This window comes from Delphinapterus leucas, chromosome 3, assembly GCF_059928025.1.
Source record: "Delphinapterus leucas isolate spDelLeu-1000000601 "Yukka" chromosome 3, BTC_Dleu_Yukka2, whole genome shotgun sequence".
In the NCBI taxonomy this organism is placed as follows: domain Eukaryota; kingdom Metazoa; phylum Chordata; class Mammalia; order Artiodactyla; family Monodontidae; genus Delphinapterus; species Delphinapterus leucas.
Window position 1 is genome coordinate 93,106,179 of NC_143131.1, and position 16,424 is coordinate 93,122,602.

The window sequence follows — 16,424 nt, forward strand, 5'->3', positions numbered from 1 at the left end:
AACCCTATGACATGCTCTGAGTAATGTTAATTATCTTTCTAATTTTTACTAAAATCACTACTTGGCTACTATTTTGCGTCTTGAATCTGGGTTACTGGGCCCTACACAATAGTTCTAAGAGAAAGATAGAAGATCACATTGATTACATGAAGAATGTAAGAAATTTTAAGCACATATATCTACTTGTATTACATATATCCTCTTTCTTAACAATTCAGTGATTTTTTTATATACTCTTTTTATTCTAACATTTTTGCAAAAACATGAAAAATCTGCTCTAACGATAGACAATCATTTAGATGGTAATCTCCATCCTTCCATTATCATAGACGATATCGATCTCCCCAAGGACAACTCATCTCACGCTCCAGGTTCAGTTCCTTGTATTCCTTGTACTTTACATCCATGCCCACTTCTGGGACCAATTCCCACAGGAACATTCTGGACCTTGCCATCAATAGAACTATTATAGTACTTTGATTAGAATAAAACATTGTGACCACAATTTTCTACGGCAGTCTTCTAATTACTCACAATATACTGTTATTCTACATCTATTTTTGACTGTCTTCCTTTCTCCATATTAGCACCCTCCTGCTTTTATGTCCTTCCCTAAACAATATGGTCCATCACTTTAATCAATGTCTTAGCAATATCCAAAATTTCTTTGCCCCACTATTCTGAATACAGCTCCCTAGTAAAACCTCAACCCAGTATCAAGTCCAGGACAGCCATTCTGTACCCACAATGCTGTGTGCTTACTGAAGAAAAATCACAAGACCATGCAAAATTAACAAGAGAAAACAGAGGCACAGAAAAGCCCCACTATTTGCCCAAGGTTGCACAGCTGGTAAATGGCAAAGGTGGGATGGCAACCCAAGTAATCTGGCTCCAGAGCTCATACTATTAACTTTTATTCTACATAGTCTCACCACTTCAATATCCCACAGGTACCACAAACCAACATGTCCATAACTGAGCCCATCATTCCCCACAAAATTTCTCCTCCATTATTTTTCTACAAATGGAATGGCACACCCATCCACTCAATTGTTCAAATCAGAAACCTGGATACCATCCTCGATTCCTTCTTCCACCTTTCCTCAAACATCCAAGTTAAGACAAATTTTACTCCTAAATACCACTGAAATTTAATCTTTTCTACTCACTTCTATCACAGGTTTCCATTTCTCAATCATAAATTAATGAAATAGCATCTTAACTAGGTTTCCAACCTCATGTTCCTCCAATTCACTGCCTACACTATTTCAGAGCTTCTTTCAAAACACCCCTAGAGAAATAAAGCAAATATGGCAAAAAGCTAACAATGGGTGAATACATAAAAAGGGTATAATGGCAGTTGATTGTAACATACTTTCAACTTCTCTGTAAGTTAAAATTTTTTCCCAAAAGTAAAGTTGTTTTTTTTTTTAAATCTCCTATATTCTTTTATTACTCTTTTGGATAAAGTCCAAACAAACATGGCCTACAAGACCCTTCCTCCAAAGAAAACTTTTATCTAATTCCAAATCTGGGTTGGATTAGTCTCTTCCCTATTCCTACTGAACCCTATGCTACCTTATCAAAACCTAACAGACTGCAATGTAATCATGTCCTTTTCTGTCTGTAATCTTCTTGAAGACAGCAACCAAATCTACCTTGTTCACTGCACAACGCCTGGCACAGAGGAAGCACTCAATTATTGAATGAAGTCTACCACACTAGCAATAAAAGTTTTTTCCTCCATATAAATGAATTAAAAGAAACTTAACAAGAACAGAGGCTTTTTTTTTTAATAACAAGGAAAGTTTTTAATACTCATGTGCATACACACACAAAATCTTACCCAGAACCCCAAAGTATGTATAGTTGCTCTGGTAGAACCCTAAGTCTATGAAAACAGACCAAAACCGCAGAAGACAACTTTCCTGTTTTAATCATGTTTATAGCTCCTTAAAAGCAAAGTCTTCTATGATTTCTTCATAAAACCTGCTACCGAGACTTTAACAAAGACAGTGCTCAGTGGTACTTCTATTCCCCTTTGATTTTTTCATTTACTTCTCCATATTTAATCTGTCAAACAGCTTGAGCATTTCTGCCACTGAAATTTGTCTCTTCTGTCTTTTCTTTGTAGTCCCTCTACTATGGTTCAGGACCTTACTGCTCCGTATCTCAAGTATTTAACAGTCCTTGTGGTTCAACCTGTCCTGCCAAATAAGTTTTTTTGAATACCATTTTCAAATGGTCTGAGTAATATTCTTAACTTAGCCTTGCTCAAAAACTTTCAATGTTAACAGTAACGCAGAATAAACAGTTTCATCCATTTTCTACAGAGCCCTAAGGGGTTCCTTATTTCATACAGCTCAAGAAAAAGCATAGGGAGCTGAGTATGAGGGTTATTTTAGGTCACCTATCCCTACTCCAACTCTACTTCAACTAGCATAGTACAGTGAACTTGTGGGTACAATTGCATCTGAGCACATGATTTATGGTTAAAAACAATGACCTAGAGAATAAAAATCAAAGCAGTTTGACTCAGGATTTAAAACCCCACAAATTCCCCCTATACAACTTCCATCCATATCCCCTCTTGTATCCCTGTAAGAAACTCAATGCAAAATAATTTACTTCCCAAAATATCTCTTATCCTTTCCAACTCTCCAATTTTGCTCAGTCCCTTTTCTTTACCTGCAACATATTCCCCACTCCAGCCTGTTTAGAAAATTCTATATTCCCTTAAAAATATAGCTTTGCCTAAAATCTTTCCACCTTTTGCCAAATTCTAAAAACACTTAGTATAAGAAACATTAGCAATTCATCAATTTTTTTTGCCTTGTGACATAGCTTCTTTTATAATCTTAAATATTCATGTCAATCTTATAATTAATAAATGATGAAAAGTTTCTATTTTATTTGTAAATAGGGAGGAACAAAAGCTTCTCTAAAGGCAAGGACTTCTTTGAATTTGCCACGGACCCAAAAACTGCTTTGAAAACAGCAAGTACTCAATAATTATTTAAGAATTTCTATCCCAGAAAGGTAGTAATCTGAATAAAGATCATCCAGTTAAGTGCAAAAGCAAGAGAAATGTAAAAATCAGATCAGTTCTAGAAATAGGCTAGCTACATATGAAAAAAAAAGAAAATCAAATTTAATTCTAATGATCACTGCACATTTTAGGGGGTCCTCAACATAAAAATAAGAATACAGTTGGCCCCCCAGTATCCAGATGTAGGACCCGCAGATACCGAGGGCTGACTATACTTTGCTATTTTACACAGTCTAAAGAACTTGAGCATCCATGGATTTTCGTATCCTGCGGGAAGGGGGGTGGTCCTGGAACCATCCCCATAAAATACCAAGGTACAACTGTACTATCAAACTGTGCCTACCATAATCAGGCACAAACCATATATATATGTTTTACATTTTTGACAATTTTTAGAAATCAAGTATGTTTTATCTAAAAGGTTATAAATCTCAACGACAAGCAAAAGAAAATCTGTGCTAAAATACCTTATTAATAAGAATGAAAGACATTCATTAAAGTAATAAAAAGGATATCAGCTTTAGCAAAGTCTCTTATCCCACACTGAGGTAATCCTGGTGTGTTCTGCATGTAGAAATCCAAGTAAAACCAATGGGCAAGTTCAATCTGAAAACACACTCGGATAGCATTGTCTCTTTCCTCGCTGGGAATATGCAAAATAAATCGGCTGTCAAAAACAAAAAACATACAAAAATTACATTTACAAACCATAACAATTTATTTTAACCTTTTTAATTGCTTCACTCCTGACCCACCAACATAGAAAAGGGACCCAGAGCAGTACTGATCAAGGAAGCAAACCTGGCAGGAAATTACTACAGGGAAGATGAGTCTTTAAAAAAAATAATAAATAAGAGATATCACATATATCTCATTCATAATAGAATTTTTTTAAGAGGCCATCTACCCTCTGTTCACAAGTACAGAGATAAACTTAAGAGCTCTCTAACAATAAATTAAAGGTGAGCAAGAAAACAAACTTCACGAGGATTCCCTCCCATGTCTGGTAACATTTTCAAAGAATATATGCAAATATATTCATATACTCAAATAGAAAAGATGTTAGCTGCTTAATCTTCATATTTAAAGTATTACAAAAAAAATTAAAGAAATCATTAATAAACCAGATTTCCCAAAAAGCTCATCTGAAGAACCTGAGTTCAAAATAACTTTCAAATACGCTCACTTTTAAAAAAACCTAAATTGTCTTTTCCAAGTACATTCAGAGGGAGGAAGGGACATTTATTTTAATACGTAGTATAAGTGTGCACTATATTAAATACACATACGTATATATATGATTAAGATAATTAACCCCTTTTTTATGCAACAAGTCAAAATTTATGTGATCTACAGGACTCATTAAGCAACCACCATTAAGCTTCTTCCACACTTAGCATTTTTGTAATCTTTTTTTCTAGCGACCTTTAGAGATAGACTGAACTACATAAAAGAAATCCACTGGTTTTTAGAGTCATTTTCTAAAATTAAAAATAGCATCACCCAGTTTGATCACTTACACTATTCACTAGCTGTGGTGCTAAATGTTCTTTGTTGTTTTCAAGTTTCAAATCAAACCTCAAAAAAAATGCTTTTAAATTATAAAAATAATGTAGCATTCCAATAGGGGATTGAATAAGTAAATGTTAAGACAAATGTATGTACAATAATCTACAATTCAATATAGAAAAACAATGAGGAAAGGAGCTTAAAACTGCATCTACACTAAAACCAAGACATGTAACATGCAACATTAATGGCATAATGTAAGATATAAAAATCTGAGCTCTTCCATACGGCATTCAAGATCCAGTGCCTGCTCACCTGCACAGCCTCTATCACTCTGTAAGGTTCTTTATACCCAGTGATACCTAATTCTTAGTAATGTCCTAAATTGCCATCCACATACTATATCTATTCCCTTCTCTTGTCCATCTAGCAAACTTATAACTCATCCCTCATGACGTAACACTGTACCTCCTATATAGGTATATCAGACTCCTCTGAACAGATTTATAAACTTTTTCAACTCCTCCATTATAGTAATTATCTAATTTTTACTATTACTGTCCATAAACTCTTCCAAATTACTTCACTGAGATCTTTGTATACTTTTATTCCCATAGTCTAGCAAATTGTCTCATATACTTACAGTGACATACTGATAGTTACAATTTATCTTTGAAAGGTAAGATGGAGTAAGCACACTCCACTCTGTCCCTCCCATAAAACGTATAAAACCTGGACAAAATACATGGAGCAGCTGTTTGAGGACTATGAAAAGTAAACAGCAGGAGAAAGATTGGGGAAGATGACGAATATTCAAATTTACCATTTTTCACCCTCCAATATCCCCTAGCTGGATTGGGGGTTAGAAGTGACCTCCAAAAGCCCTCAAGGATCAAGAAAGGAATCTGTTAACACTCAGAGACAGTAGGGGAAATTTCTCCTCTTTTCTCCATTCTCTCATGCCCCAGAGCCCAAGCAATGCCACACTGGTTAGACTTGGCAGCAACAGTGGCTGTAACAGGGATCCACAGAGACTAAAACTTTGATGGACGGGAACCTTCCTCTCCAATAGCAAGAGGTGGGAGGTCCCAAGAGATTAGGGCCAACATCCATTGCTTATTTTACTTCTAACCTCCAGCTGCTTGGTCCCAGGCATGAGCAGACTCACATGAAATGTGTGGTAGAGCGTCTTTCCATTTTTGCCATTTTTCAATATTCAATTTCATCAAAAAGGGGAGCCAAGAAGTACCAGGGAGATAGCAGAAAAGGAGCAGCTCAGGAAAATGGTCCCACGAAATTGTTTATGAACTCTGAGGCTCAACCCCAAACTGCACAAACTTGGATTAGAATACAAACAGCATACCACACACTTTGTGAGCTGAACGATGTATGAGACAGACCACTGCCCAAGTCTCAGGCTAGCCAGTAGATGATACACAAAGACAAAAAGCACTGGAAAAACTAGCCTTCTTTTATCTGACTTTATTTAACTTACACCAAGTCTCAAAAAAAACACCTGTCTGCTATATCTTATTTTCTCAGTTTGGGACATTTTCTATTGATTTCCATTATGGAAGTTGAAGAATTAACAACTCCAATCCTCCCACTCTCATTCTACACACCATTCTCATCTCTCCATCTTCCGAACAAAATGATATCTTAGTTTGGTTAGTGTGTTAACTTCAGCACCGTTGACACCTGGAACTGATAATTGTATGTTGAGAGGAGCTGTCCTGTGTGCTGTAGGCGTTTAGCACCATCCATAGCCTCTGCTTATTAGATGTCAATAGCACTCTCCAGTAAAGCTGTGACAACCAAAAAGATCTCCAGCCACTGCCAAAGTTCCCTGAGGGGAGCAAAATCACTCGCAGTTGATAACCGCCGGGTTAGATCAAAAATTCAGTCTTGGGCTTCCCTGGTGGCGCAGTGGTTGAGAGTCCGCCTACCGATGCAGGGGACACGGGTTCGTGCCCCGGTTCGGGAGGATCCCACATGCCGCGGAGCGGCTGGGCCCGTGAGCCATGGCTGCTGAGTCTGCGCGTCCGGAGCCTGTGCTCCGCAACGGGAGAGGCCACAACAGTGAGGGGCCCGCGTACCGCAAAAAAAAAAAAAAAAAAAAAAAAGAAAGAAAAATTCAGTCTTTACGTTACTATGACTCTGCAAACGCAATTCAAGACTAAGCCATGTGACAAGCTACGACTGTTTTCCCTTTAAAGCACAACCTTTTGTTCTCCCACTAATTAATAAATGTCTTATTGTCTTTGCTTTGTTTTCTCTATACTTGTCACTAACTCAATCTTCCACTAGTTTCCTAAATTTTTTTTCTCAAGATGTTAATTCAGACACATCCATTTCATCTTGAAGACTATCCCTGAGCCTTCTGATCTGTTCCAGTCTGGAGTGGTTGTCACTTCACATAATACACATCTGTCATTCTATGCTATCCTTTCACTAGCATCCTATAGTTCCCAACGCCTCCATCCTGTATTTTTTTTTAATAAATTTATTTTATTTATTTATTTTTGGCTACACTGGGTCTTCGTTGCTGTGCGCAGGCTTCCTCTAGTTGCAGCGAGCAGGGGATGCTCTTTGTTGCGGTATGCTGTCTTCTCATTGCGGTGGCTTCTCTTGCGTGCAGAGCACGGGCTCTAGGTGCGCAGGTTTCAGTAGTTGTGGCACGCTGACTCAGTAGTTGTGGCACACGGGCTTAGTTGCTCCGCGGCATGTGAGTTCTTCCCCGGACCAGGGCTCGATTCTGTGTCCCCTGCATTGGCAGGTGGATTCTTGACCACTGTGCCACCAGGGAAGCCCCATCCTGTATTTAGATCTATTTCTTATATCCTGTCTTCCTCCTAATTAATGTACTTCCTATTTTTACGAAGTACATCCTCCCATGCCTTCTGGAAAAAGGATGCAGGGGAGATTAATATTAAGACATGGTGAATTTGAGAATATTTTTATCCTCACACTTGACACTTTGGCTAGGTAAAGAATTCCAGGTTGGAAATCATTTTCCTTCAGAATCCTGAAGACAGTGCCTGCTCCTGCCAGCCTATAATTTTGATGTGAAGACTGAAGCCACTCAGATTCCTTTGCCCAACCTGTTTTTTCAGACTGGAAGCTTCCAGGTTCTTCCTTCTATCCTCAATGTTCTGAAATTTCCCAGTTGTCTATTATTCATCCACTGCATCACCCATTCAATGGACTTTACCTATTTAGAAACTCACCTCCTTCAGTACTAAAGGACCTCATGGACTGATCCTTTGATTCTTCACTTTTCTCTGATATTTCCTATCTCTAATTTCTCAAGCCCCCTTACTTTCGGGAAACAGTCTCTTGCAAGCCATCTATTGAGGTTTTTGTTTCTACTCTCATATTTAAAATTCGAAAGGCTATTTTTGTTTAAACTATGCTTTCACAGATAATTCTGTTATTCCATGACTGTAAAAACCTATCTAAGGAGATCAATGTAGTTTTCAGGGGGTTTTTTGTTTTAAAGTTTTCTTCTATCTACATAGTTTGATTCTTTTCAGTTGCTTGTTTTATGCTCTACTTCTTGTGTTAAGAGGCCTATTTCAGATGTTCGTATTTAATGTGATAGACCACAAAGCTAATTAGGAAGGTTGTCAAACTATGAGGCACCACTTAAGGTGATCAGGCTGAGCCATTTAATCAAGGAACCTCCAATGTTAGTGTCTTTAGGTGTTTCCTCGTGGGTTAGTCTGATCATCTAGACAAGAACCTTCCAATCGCCTATCTGGAGGATAAAGCCCAGGCTGCCACATTCTGGGAGCTGAGCAGGGGAAGAAGGATGGTTTTCAATATGTATACAGGATGCATAAACTCACTTCTGCCACTTTTCAACATTCTCTAATTCTGAAGTAGGCTGACTACTACAGTAGTCTTTCACTCTATCAGGTCTGCTAAGTCATATGCCACTTTCCCTTCTGCTGTACGGTTTCCAAGTTTTGTTGCTCATCTCTTCACCCAATCTTCCTTTACTTGTGGGTTATGCATTTAAAATTGCCAAACTTTACTCTTTTTGTGGAGTAGATGTTTGTGTTCAGTCTACTATCTTTAACTAGAAATTTGCATTTCAGACTTCCCTGGTGGTGCAGTGGTTAAGAATCCACCTGCCAATGCAGGGGACACGGGTTCGAGCCCTGGTCCGGGAAGATCCCACATGCCGCGGAGCAACTAAGCCCATGCACTACAACTACTGAGCCTGCGCTCTAGAGCCCGTGAGCCACAACTACTGAGCCCGAGTGACACAACTACTGAAGCCCACGTGCCTAGAGCCTGTGCTCCACAACAAGAGAAGCCCGCGCACCGCAACGAAGAGTAGCCCCCACTGGCCGCAACTAGAGAAAGCCCATGTGCAGCAACTAACACCCAACCCAGCCAAAAATAAATTAAATAAATAAATAAATATTTTTTAAAATTTGCATTTCAACAAATTTCTAGAGGATACTAACCACAATCTAAAATGGGGTAAGAAAATGCCTAAGACAGAGAAATCCAATCCCATTCCCATCCCAATCCAGAAAAGCCCCAAATGAAGAAAGCTAAGCTGGAAGATGAGAATAAGAAATAAAACTTTTAAAAAAGGGTAACAGAGAGGTCTATTTATGTAATAGGAGAACATCCACTCTTCTTTCATTCCTCTGACAGTCAGGAGTTTCTCCTACAAAAGGTGGGGGAAGGAGGAACAACAGCCAAGGCCCTTTTCTAACTTTAGCAGACAGGTTTGAGTGTTGGCACCCCAAAGCAAAACTCCTACACACTGGTATTCAAGGGTCTCCCAGCATAAAAGTCAGCTCCCTATCTACTCTCATAAAGAAGCCTATCAACAAGTAAGTCCCTCTACAGCCTCATCTTAAATATGAAACAGCAACCAAAAATCACCCAATGTCTAAGGAAAATCTAAATGACAAAGAAAAAATTAAACACATTAAAAAACTGGTTGTGAAGAAAAGACAGTGTTGAGGATATCTCCTGGAACCTTGGTACTGAAAGTGTGGACCCTGGACCACCTGGAAACATAACTGTGAGAAGAAAAAGAGACATTTCAGTCATATACGGACTCAGAAAGTTTACTCTCTAATGACCCCCTCAAAGGAAATTACTTTAGAATGTACACCAGCAAAACAAGAATGAAAGCCAAGAAAGCATAAAACAGGATTCAAGAAAGAAGAGATACAACCTGGGAGAGCTGGGAAAAGGAAGTCTTTTGTGCCAGTTGTTTGGCAAGACTAAGAAGCAACCAGTCCAGATTAGACTAAGAGAGATCTAATCTGGATCTCTCGGAGATCTCCAAGACGGCATTCTCCAGGAAAAGAGAATTCTGTAGAACAGTAGATACTAGTATGATTGAGGGTAAGACCAAGGATATAATAAAGGAGCAGGGACTTCCCTGGTGGTGCAGTGGTTAAGAATCCACCTGCCAATGCCTGGTCCAGGGAATATCCCACATGCCACAGAGCAACTAAACCCGTGTGCCGCAACTACTGAGCCTGCACTCTAGAGCCCGTGAGCCACAACTACTGAGCCTGCACACCTAGAGCCCATGCTCTGCAACAAGAGAATCCACCGCAATGAGAAGACCGCGCACCGCAACAAACAGTAGCCCCGCTCGCCGCAACTAGAGAAAGCGCGCACACAGCAACAAAGACCCAACACAGCCAAAAATAAAAAAATAAATTAAAAACTTTAAAAAATAAAAAACAATCTTTAAAAAAATAAATAAAAAATAAAGGAGCAGATGGGGGGTGATGGTGGACGGCAGCAAGAAACTTTGGGCATGTTGGGGGAGAAGGGTAAATGTACAAGAGAATCACAGTCCAAACATGAAGCAAAAAAGCCAAAATTAGAACAAAAGGTGAAAATATTATTTCAAGAATAGCTAGAAGGAATCAGGGAATAATGAACAAAGCATATGCTTCCTTCTCCAAAAGAAAAAATTAAACTATTATTTTGAGCAATTTGTAGAATGTAAGAAAAGAGAATTCATTAGGACATTCATTCTCTTTCAAGATTCTTACAAAAGGATCTTGACTATGGCCAGATGGAAAAGAAACAAAATCCTAACCATTGTAGACTTGTCTCTACTGTGAAAAACATTTACAAAGTAATACTGTATAACAAATGCCATTATTATTATTCAGCTTTTGCAATCAACCAGTAGCAAAATGTATAAGACTTCATAAGGTTACAAAATGTAATGTAAATACTATCAATCTTAATTTCTATTTTAAGTTCACCTGGATAGAAACTGAGGGCATGGGTAAGAAACAGAAGAAATGATGGGGCACTAAGTGCCTCACCTTATCAAATACAGACTCAAGAGACACTGAAGTCCGTAAAACAGAAATACAACTTTAAGTATATTAAAGTCACGAAGGTAACCAATGGAACGATTTAAAATAGTGATATAACTGTATTGGAAGTAGGACAAGGGCAACAGTAAGTGTAAACTAAACCATCACTTAATAATCTACCAAGATACACTAAATCCTCAATCTAATATCTAAAGTTGATAGCAACTGGTGCAAGTATACTTTAAAATATTGAAATATCCACCAGAAGAACTGAACACAAAACAGGTAAAAGTCTGGAGAGCAGAACTGGGATAAAAGGGGTAGGGCAAGAGACTGTTGCTTTTCATTTTATAAATTCATCCGTACTGCTTGATTTTTTTTTAAACCTTACAGATGAGTACATTTTTTAATACTGAAAGGCTAACTTCTTTAAGAAACTTTGTAAGAAATAGGAAATTTTGATACAGGAAAATTAAACTTCAGTGCTTTCATTCTGTGAATGTTTTTGATCTGTTTTAAAGATTTAAAAGTGTTTGTATATACATACATATGTATATTTTAATAGCTAAAATAAAATGCTTTCCACAATATTTTGTTATGGGAAAAGTTTCTCCACCTAACAAAAATGTCACCTTTCCAATGTTCCCACAGATAGACAAAGCATTAGCACAAGGACTACAATTAATACAAAAATGTTTCCAGTGAACTGAACACTAAGACAGCAAGCTGAAGATAAACACAAATTATTTAATTAACCTGTACGATCACCAAAATAGCAGCAACATTAGTTGCTAGAAAATACCTTTCTCCTTTTAACACTGGAGTGGCTTTACAATTTAATTCTAACGGGGCTTATAAAAAACTCCAAACACTTCTTTAAGGGAAATAACTTACCCAACTGCAGTTTTCAGTTTTTACTTTAAAAACATGCTTTCCAAATCTTTAATAAGATTATTTAAATGGTACTGAAAAACTATGTATTTTACTTTTAATGTCAAAAATCATGGCGCACCAAAGGCAAATATCACCATAAAATGGTGCCGATTTACTTTTTTACATACACGTACATGTTTTATTATAAAGTAATTTTGGTTCACTAAAGCATTTTACACCAGAGTCTTCCCTTCCTCTCCTCCAATTCCATTTCACCCAGAAGTCACCAGTTTTATCAGTTTATATTACTTTCAGACTTCTCCTGTGCACGCACACAAACATACATATACAAAACATTTTAAAATTTGTTTTAACAAAGGGCATAAAATGACTAGTTATTACCCTCAGTAGTATATTGTGTACATTTTCAAGACACAAACATTTTCCTTCAGTTTACTGTTTGCTAACTGCCTGAGGAATTTCTAATGGCTGCACAGTATTCCTGTAAATGAAATGTCCCATATTCAACCACCTGAAAAATAACATTTCATGTCTTAGGTTATAAGCTGTCTCATGGTTATAAAGTCACATCTTGAAAATGTAAGTCTCTTGCTCTAATGTTTCACATAAAAATCACTCTCAAATTTTACATTCCTCCAAAACATATTAATATATGGTCAATAACTGACATAGACAAGATTAGCAGGACTATGTAATTTATCAAAAATCAAAATAACACAAAGCAAAAAAACCCTTACAGGTACTGATCATAAGTAAACTGGAGAAAATACAAAGGGAGTAAAAACAAGAGTCAAGACCAAACTTATAAATCAGCAGGTACTTAAAAAAGAAGTATAGGACTTCCCCGGTGGCGCAGTGGTTAAGAACCCATCTGCCAATACAGGGAACACGGGTTCAAGCCCTGGTCCGGGAAGATCACACATGCCACGGAGCAACTAAGCCCAGGCACCACAACTACTGAGCCTGTGCTCTAGAGCCCACGAGCCACAACTACTGAAGCCCATGCTCCGCAACAAGAGAAGCCTGCACACTGCAATGAAGAGTAGCCCCCGCTCACCGCAACTAGAGAAAGCCTGGGCGCAGAAACAAAGACCCAACACAGCCATACATACATACATACATAAAATTTTTTTTAATCTTTAATCAACAAAGATATTATAAATATTAACTTGAAAATGGTATTACTTTTAAAACCTCAAGTTTTAAGAAATGGTTATTTGGTTTTAAAACGGAGCAGGAGCCTTCCTGGGAAAAGACATTCCCACCCCCTATCAGTCACCTCTTATTCAGAGAAAAGTTTTAGCCTCCTAGACTAAATTTGGTTCAGAAAAGCAAGAAAATGCAGAAACAAAGGAAAGCAGTCTAGCATGACAAAGTAATAATGGCTTAGCCATAAAACAAAATCAAGGACCTTTAGTTCCTCCTCAAGGCCTATAGATAATATCCTGAGCCATATCCCAAAGTTGTTTTGCAGAAACTAAAACCCCCAGCAGCTGGAAGAAGTCAACTGCATATGCTAACCACCAGCAAGCAGACCTCAGACCCTTGAAACCAGGTTGATAATTTGAGATTCCTAAAATGCCACCCTGTTACCTCACCACCAACCTATCAGAAGGATGTCCACGAGCTGATTACTCACCCTGGACCCTTTCCCTCATCTTGCCTTTAAAAACCCTTCCCTGAAAGCCATTGGGGAGTTTGTCTTTTGAGCGTGAACTGTCCATTCTTCCTTGCATGGCCCAGCAATAAATGCAGTACTTCCCTTCAACCACAAACAGTGGCAGTATAGGCTTTTCTGCACCTCAGGGGAGTAGACCCAAGTTTGGTTTGGTAACAGCTTCACTGTTAGTTTAACAAGTAGCTAGCCCTAATTTTTAAAAACATCATTCTTACAGAGCCAAAACACAGTAATTACAAAAAGTTTTCTTAAAGGAAAAAAAGAAATTTTTCTCTATTCCAAAAAATTTGTATAAAATAGCTTAAATACACTAACTAGAAAAACAAGTAAGAATCTTTATTTAACACAACAGATGTTTAACATGAAGTCTACAAAACACAACACCATTATTTTTAAGTAAGATTACACACATAAAATCAACCACCTTCATAATGGTGATCTGACTTCTTTAAATAATGTAATCCTCCATAATATACAAAATAAACCCAATACTAATGGGACAATTAGTTTAGATGCCTGAAAAAGTATAAGATTACCCATCTTTTCTAAATCACTTGTATCCCTATTAATTCATAAACTATTGCTCACCTTTCCAAATACTACTCATACTTAATTTTTCTAACTATAAAATGTACATCCTCTAAAAAATCTTGGAAATATGAATAAGAAAATAAAAATCATAATCCCACATCTGGTATATGTTCTTCCACTCATTTACCTAAGACAGACATCAAACCTCTTTAAGAAAAATGATCATAGAAAATGAGGGCCTTTTAAGTGGTTCATTCAAGTCTATCATATTCCAAAAGCTATAATCATACCATCACTAAAGAAATACAGTGACGTTAATTCTCAGTGGTTGCAGAATTAGTCTATTTACTTATCTACATGTACTTTTCTTTTGTGAGGATATAACATTAGACTTGACTTTCTATTTCATCCACCTGCGTAGGAAAAAAAGCAGACATTAAAAAGGCCTAGGTCTTAAATCTTGATTTTCTAAATTAAGATGAATGTGACCTTGTGTAAACTACAACCTGAGTCTGTCAGATGAAAATGGAAAAAACTGCACCTACCAAATAGGGTGGTTTCGAGGATTAAATGATACATGTGAAGAGAGCAGCCAGTGCCTGCCTGGCACTCAGTAATAACTCCACAAGTATTAGTTCTTCCTTTCCCATTAAAAGAGGCGTGAATGCGACACAACTACTAAAAGTCAGACTTTTAGACATAAATACGTGAAATGTGTTTGTTTTAATCAGAGCTTTCACTCATTTGTAATTAAAATTACTTCACAACCCACTTACACCGACGACAACTCAGGGTATTACTGCACCAAAATGAGTTCCTTTTCCTGAAGTAAAATTTTAAGGCCATTTTACACTTGCTTGGCTATCTGAAATCATAGCCAACAAGAGAGAAGAACTCAGGAAATTTCTCTTGTAAAAGTACTCCATGAGTTAAAACCCAGCGGTTGAGAATTTCCTTTAAGAAGGATAATTAAGAGATTGGAGGGGGTGGGGGGAAGGAACTCCAGACTTTTTTTCCCACTTCCAATGATAAGTTTGGGGATAAACAAAAGAATAATTCTTTACAGCAATTTACAGAGAACGCCACGGACCCATAAGAATACTCCGGGGGAATGGTAAATTTGAAAATTGCTCCCTGCAATTTTCCGAGAACCTGGGATTGTCCGAGAACCTGGGATTCTAAAACTTAAAAACCTTGGGGTCTTTCAACAGAATTGGGGAAATGAGATGGAGGGAGGAGGGGGTAGAACGGTCTGTGAAAGCCAAAGAGCCAGAAAAAGCAATGGGAGGGGGGAGGGGCTGCCCCCAAAATGCCAAAGATCCACGCTTTGGCGAAGCTGCTTCGCTTGTGGGGAAATCAAAGTAGTTGGGGAACTAAGAAAATGAGGAAATTCCAGCGCTGCGCGAGGAGGAATGGAGGGGGGCGTGAGAAACAGGGAGGCTGCGGCGGAAAAAGAGGGGTGGTGTCGTCCGAGATAAGGGTCGAGGGGAAAAGGGAGCAGCGGCGGGACCGGAAAGCCCGGACAAGGATGTGAGCCGGAGCAGGAGACGCGGAGGCGTCCGGGGTCGCCGAAACTTAGAGAAAGAGTAGGGGACAAGGGGCCGGAGCAGCGCGGGGCGCCCCAGTACCTGCAGAGATCGTCCAGGACGCTGCAGGGAATCTCCACCCGTTTAGTCTCCATGATGAGGGCCCACAGCAGGAGCAGTGCATCCCGGCTCCGCGCGGCCGGGGACCGAGGGTACGGCACGGAGAGCAGGCGGCTGCGGCGGCGGCTCTGACGAAAACGAGAGGGGGAAGGGGCGGGACCCGCTCACTTCCGCCCGGCTCCCTCAGCCTGGGACCCCAAGGCTGGGCCGCGGAGCGGGGGCGGAGCTCCTGGAGCCACGCCCCTGATCTGCTTGAAAGGGCCAATGGGAAGCTGGAGAACCGGCAGCCTGAGCAAGCTAAGCCAATGAGACGTTTGTTTATTGGTCCGTCGGCTCCAATCCGTCTTCAAGCTATTCAGTTGCTACTCAGAAAACCAACTTCCCGCCGCCTTGGACTGGGCCTTGAGGTGGATAGACGCATGCGCACCATGCCTCCGTCGCACTATTAGGAAGTCTGGAGGGCTGAGGTCTTCCGACTAGATCCCAAGACCAATATCCAGGACTTCGACGTGGTCTGCACCGCCGCTCCGTGACCGAGCAGGCGCTCCGACCTCTGCGCTGCAGAGCCTGTGGGCGCTTTCAGCACGAGTGTGCATGCGTGGTTTCTTTCACCAGATATCCCGCGCACACATTCACCGCCGCCCCCAGCAACTCCAGGCCAAGGGCTGTGTCTCCTTTCGCTACAAACCCCCAAGAGAGTTGTCATTTTTGTGATGGCTCACCTCGTTCACTCTGCGGGCACCCAACCCTGACTGTGAAGACAAGGGACTTTACCCCAGTATTTGACACCCTGTGAGATC

The 16,424-nt window shown here is 39.3% G+C and overlaps 1 protein-coding gene across 3 annotated transcripts in view; it reads right to left on the reverse strand.

Annotated features, from left to right (window-relative positions):
• The window catches only part of DCP2 (decapping mRNA 2), a 54,552-nt gene extending 38,555 nt beyond the window's left edge, over positions 1-15,997 (reverse strand). Inside the window, exons 1-2 of one of the 3 annotated variants that reach the window (XM_022591377.2) lie at positions 15,607-15,997; positions 3,565-3,716 (exon numbers count right to left, since the gene is read on the reverse strand). In XM_022591377.2, coding sequence (XP_022447085.1) covers positions 3,565-3,716; positions 15,607-15,659 — 205 coding nt within the window. In that variant the 5' untranslated portion in view covers positions 15,660-15,997. The remainder of the gene's footprint in view (positions 1-3,564; positions 3,717-15,606) is intronic. The other 2 variants (XM_089908426.1, XM_022591368.2) reach the window with 2 other exon arrangements.
• Positions 15,998-16,424: the final 427 nt, after the last annotated feature.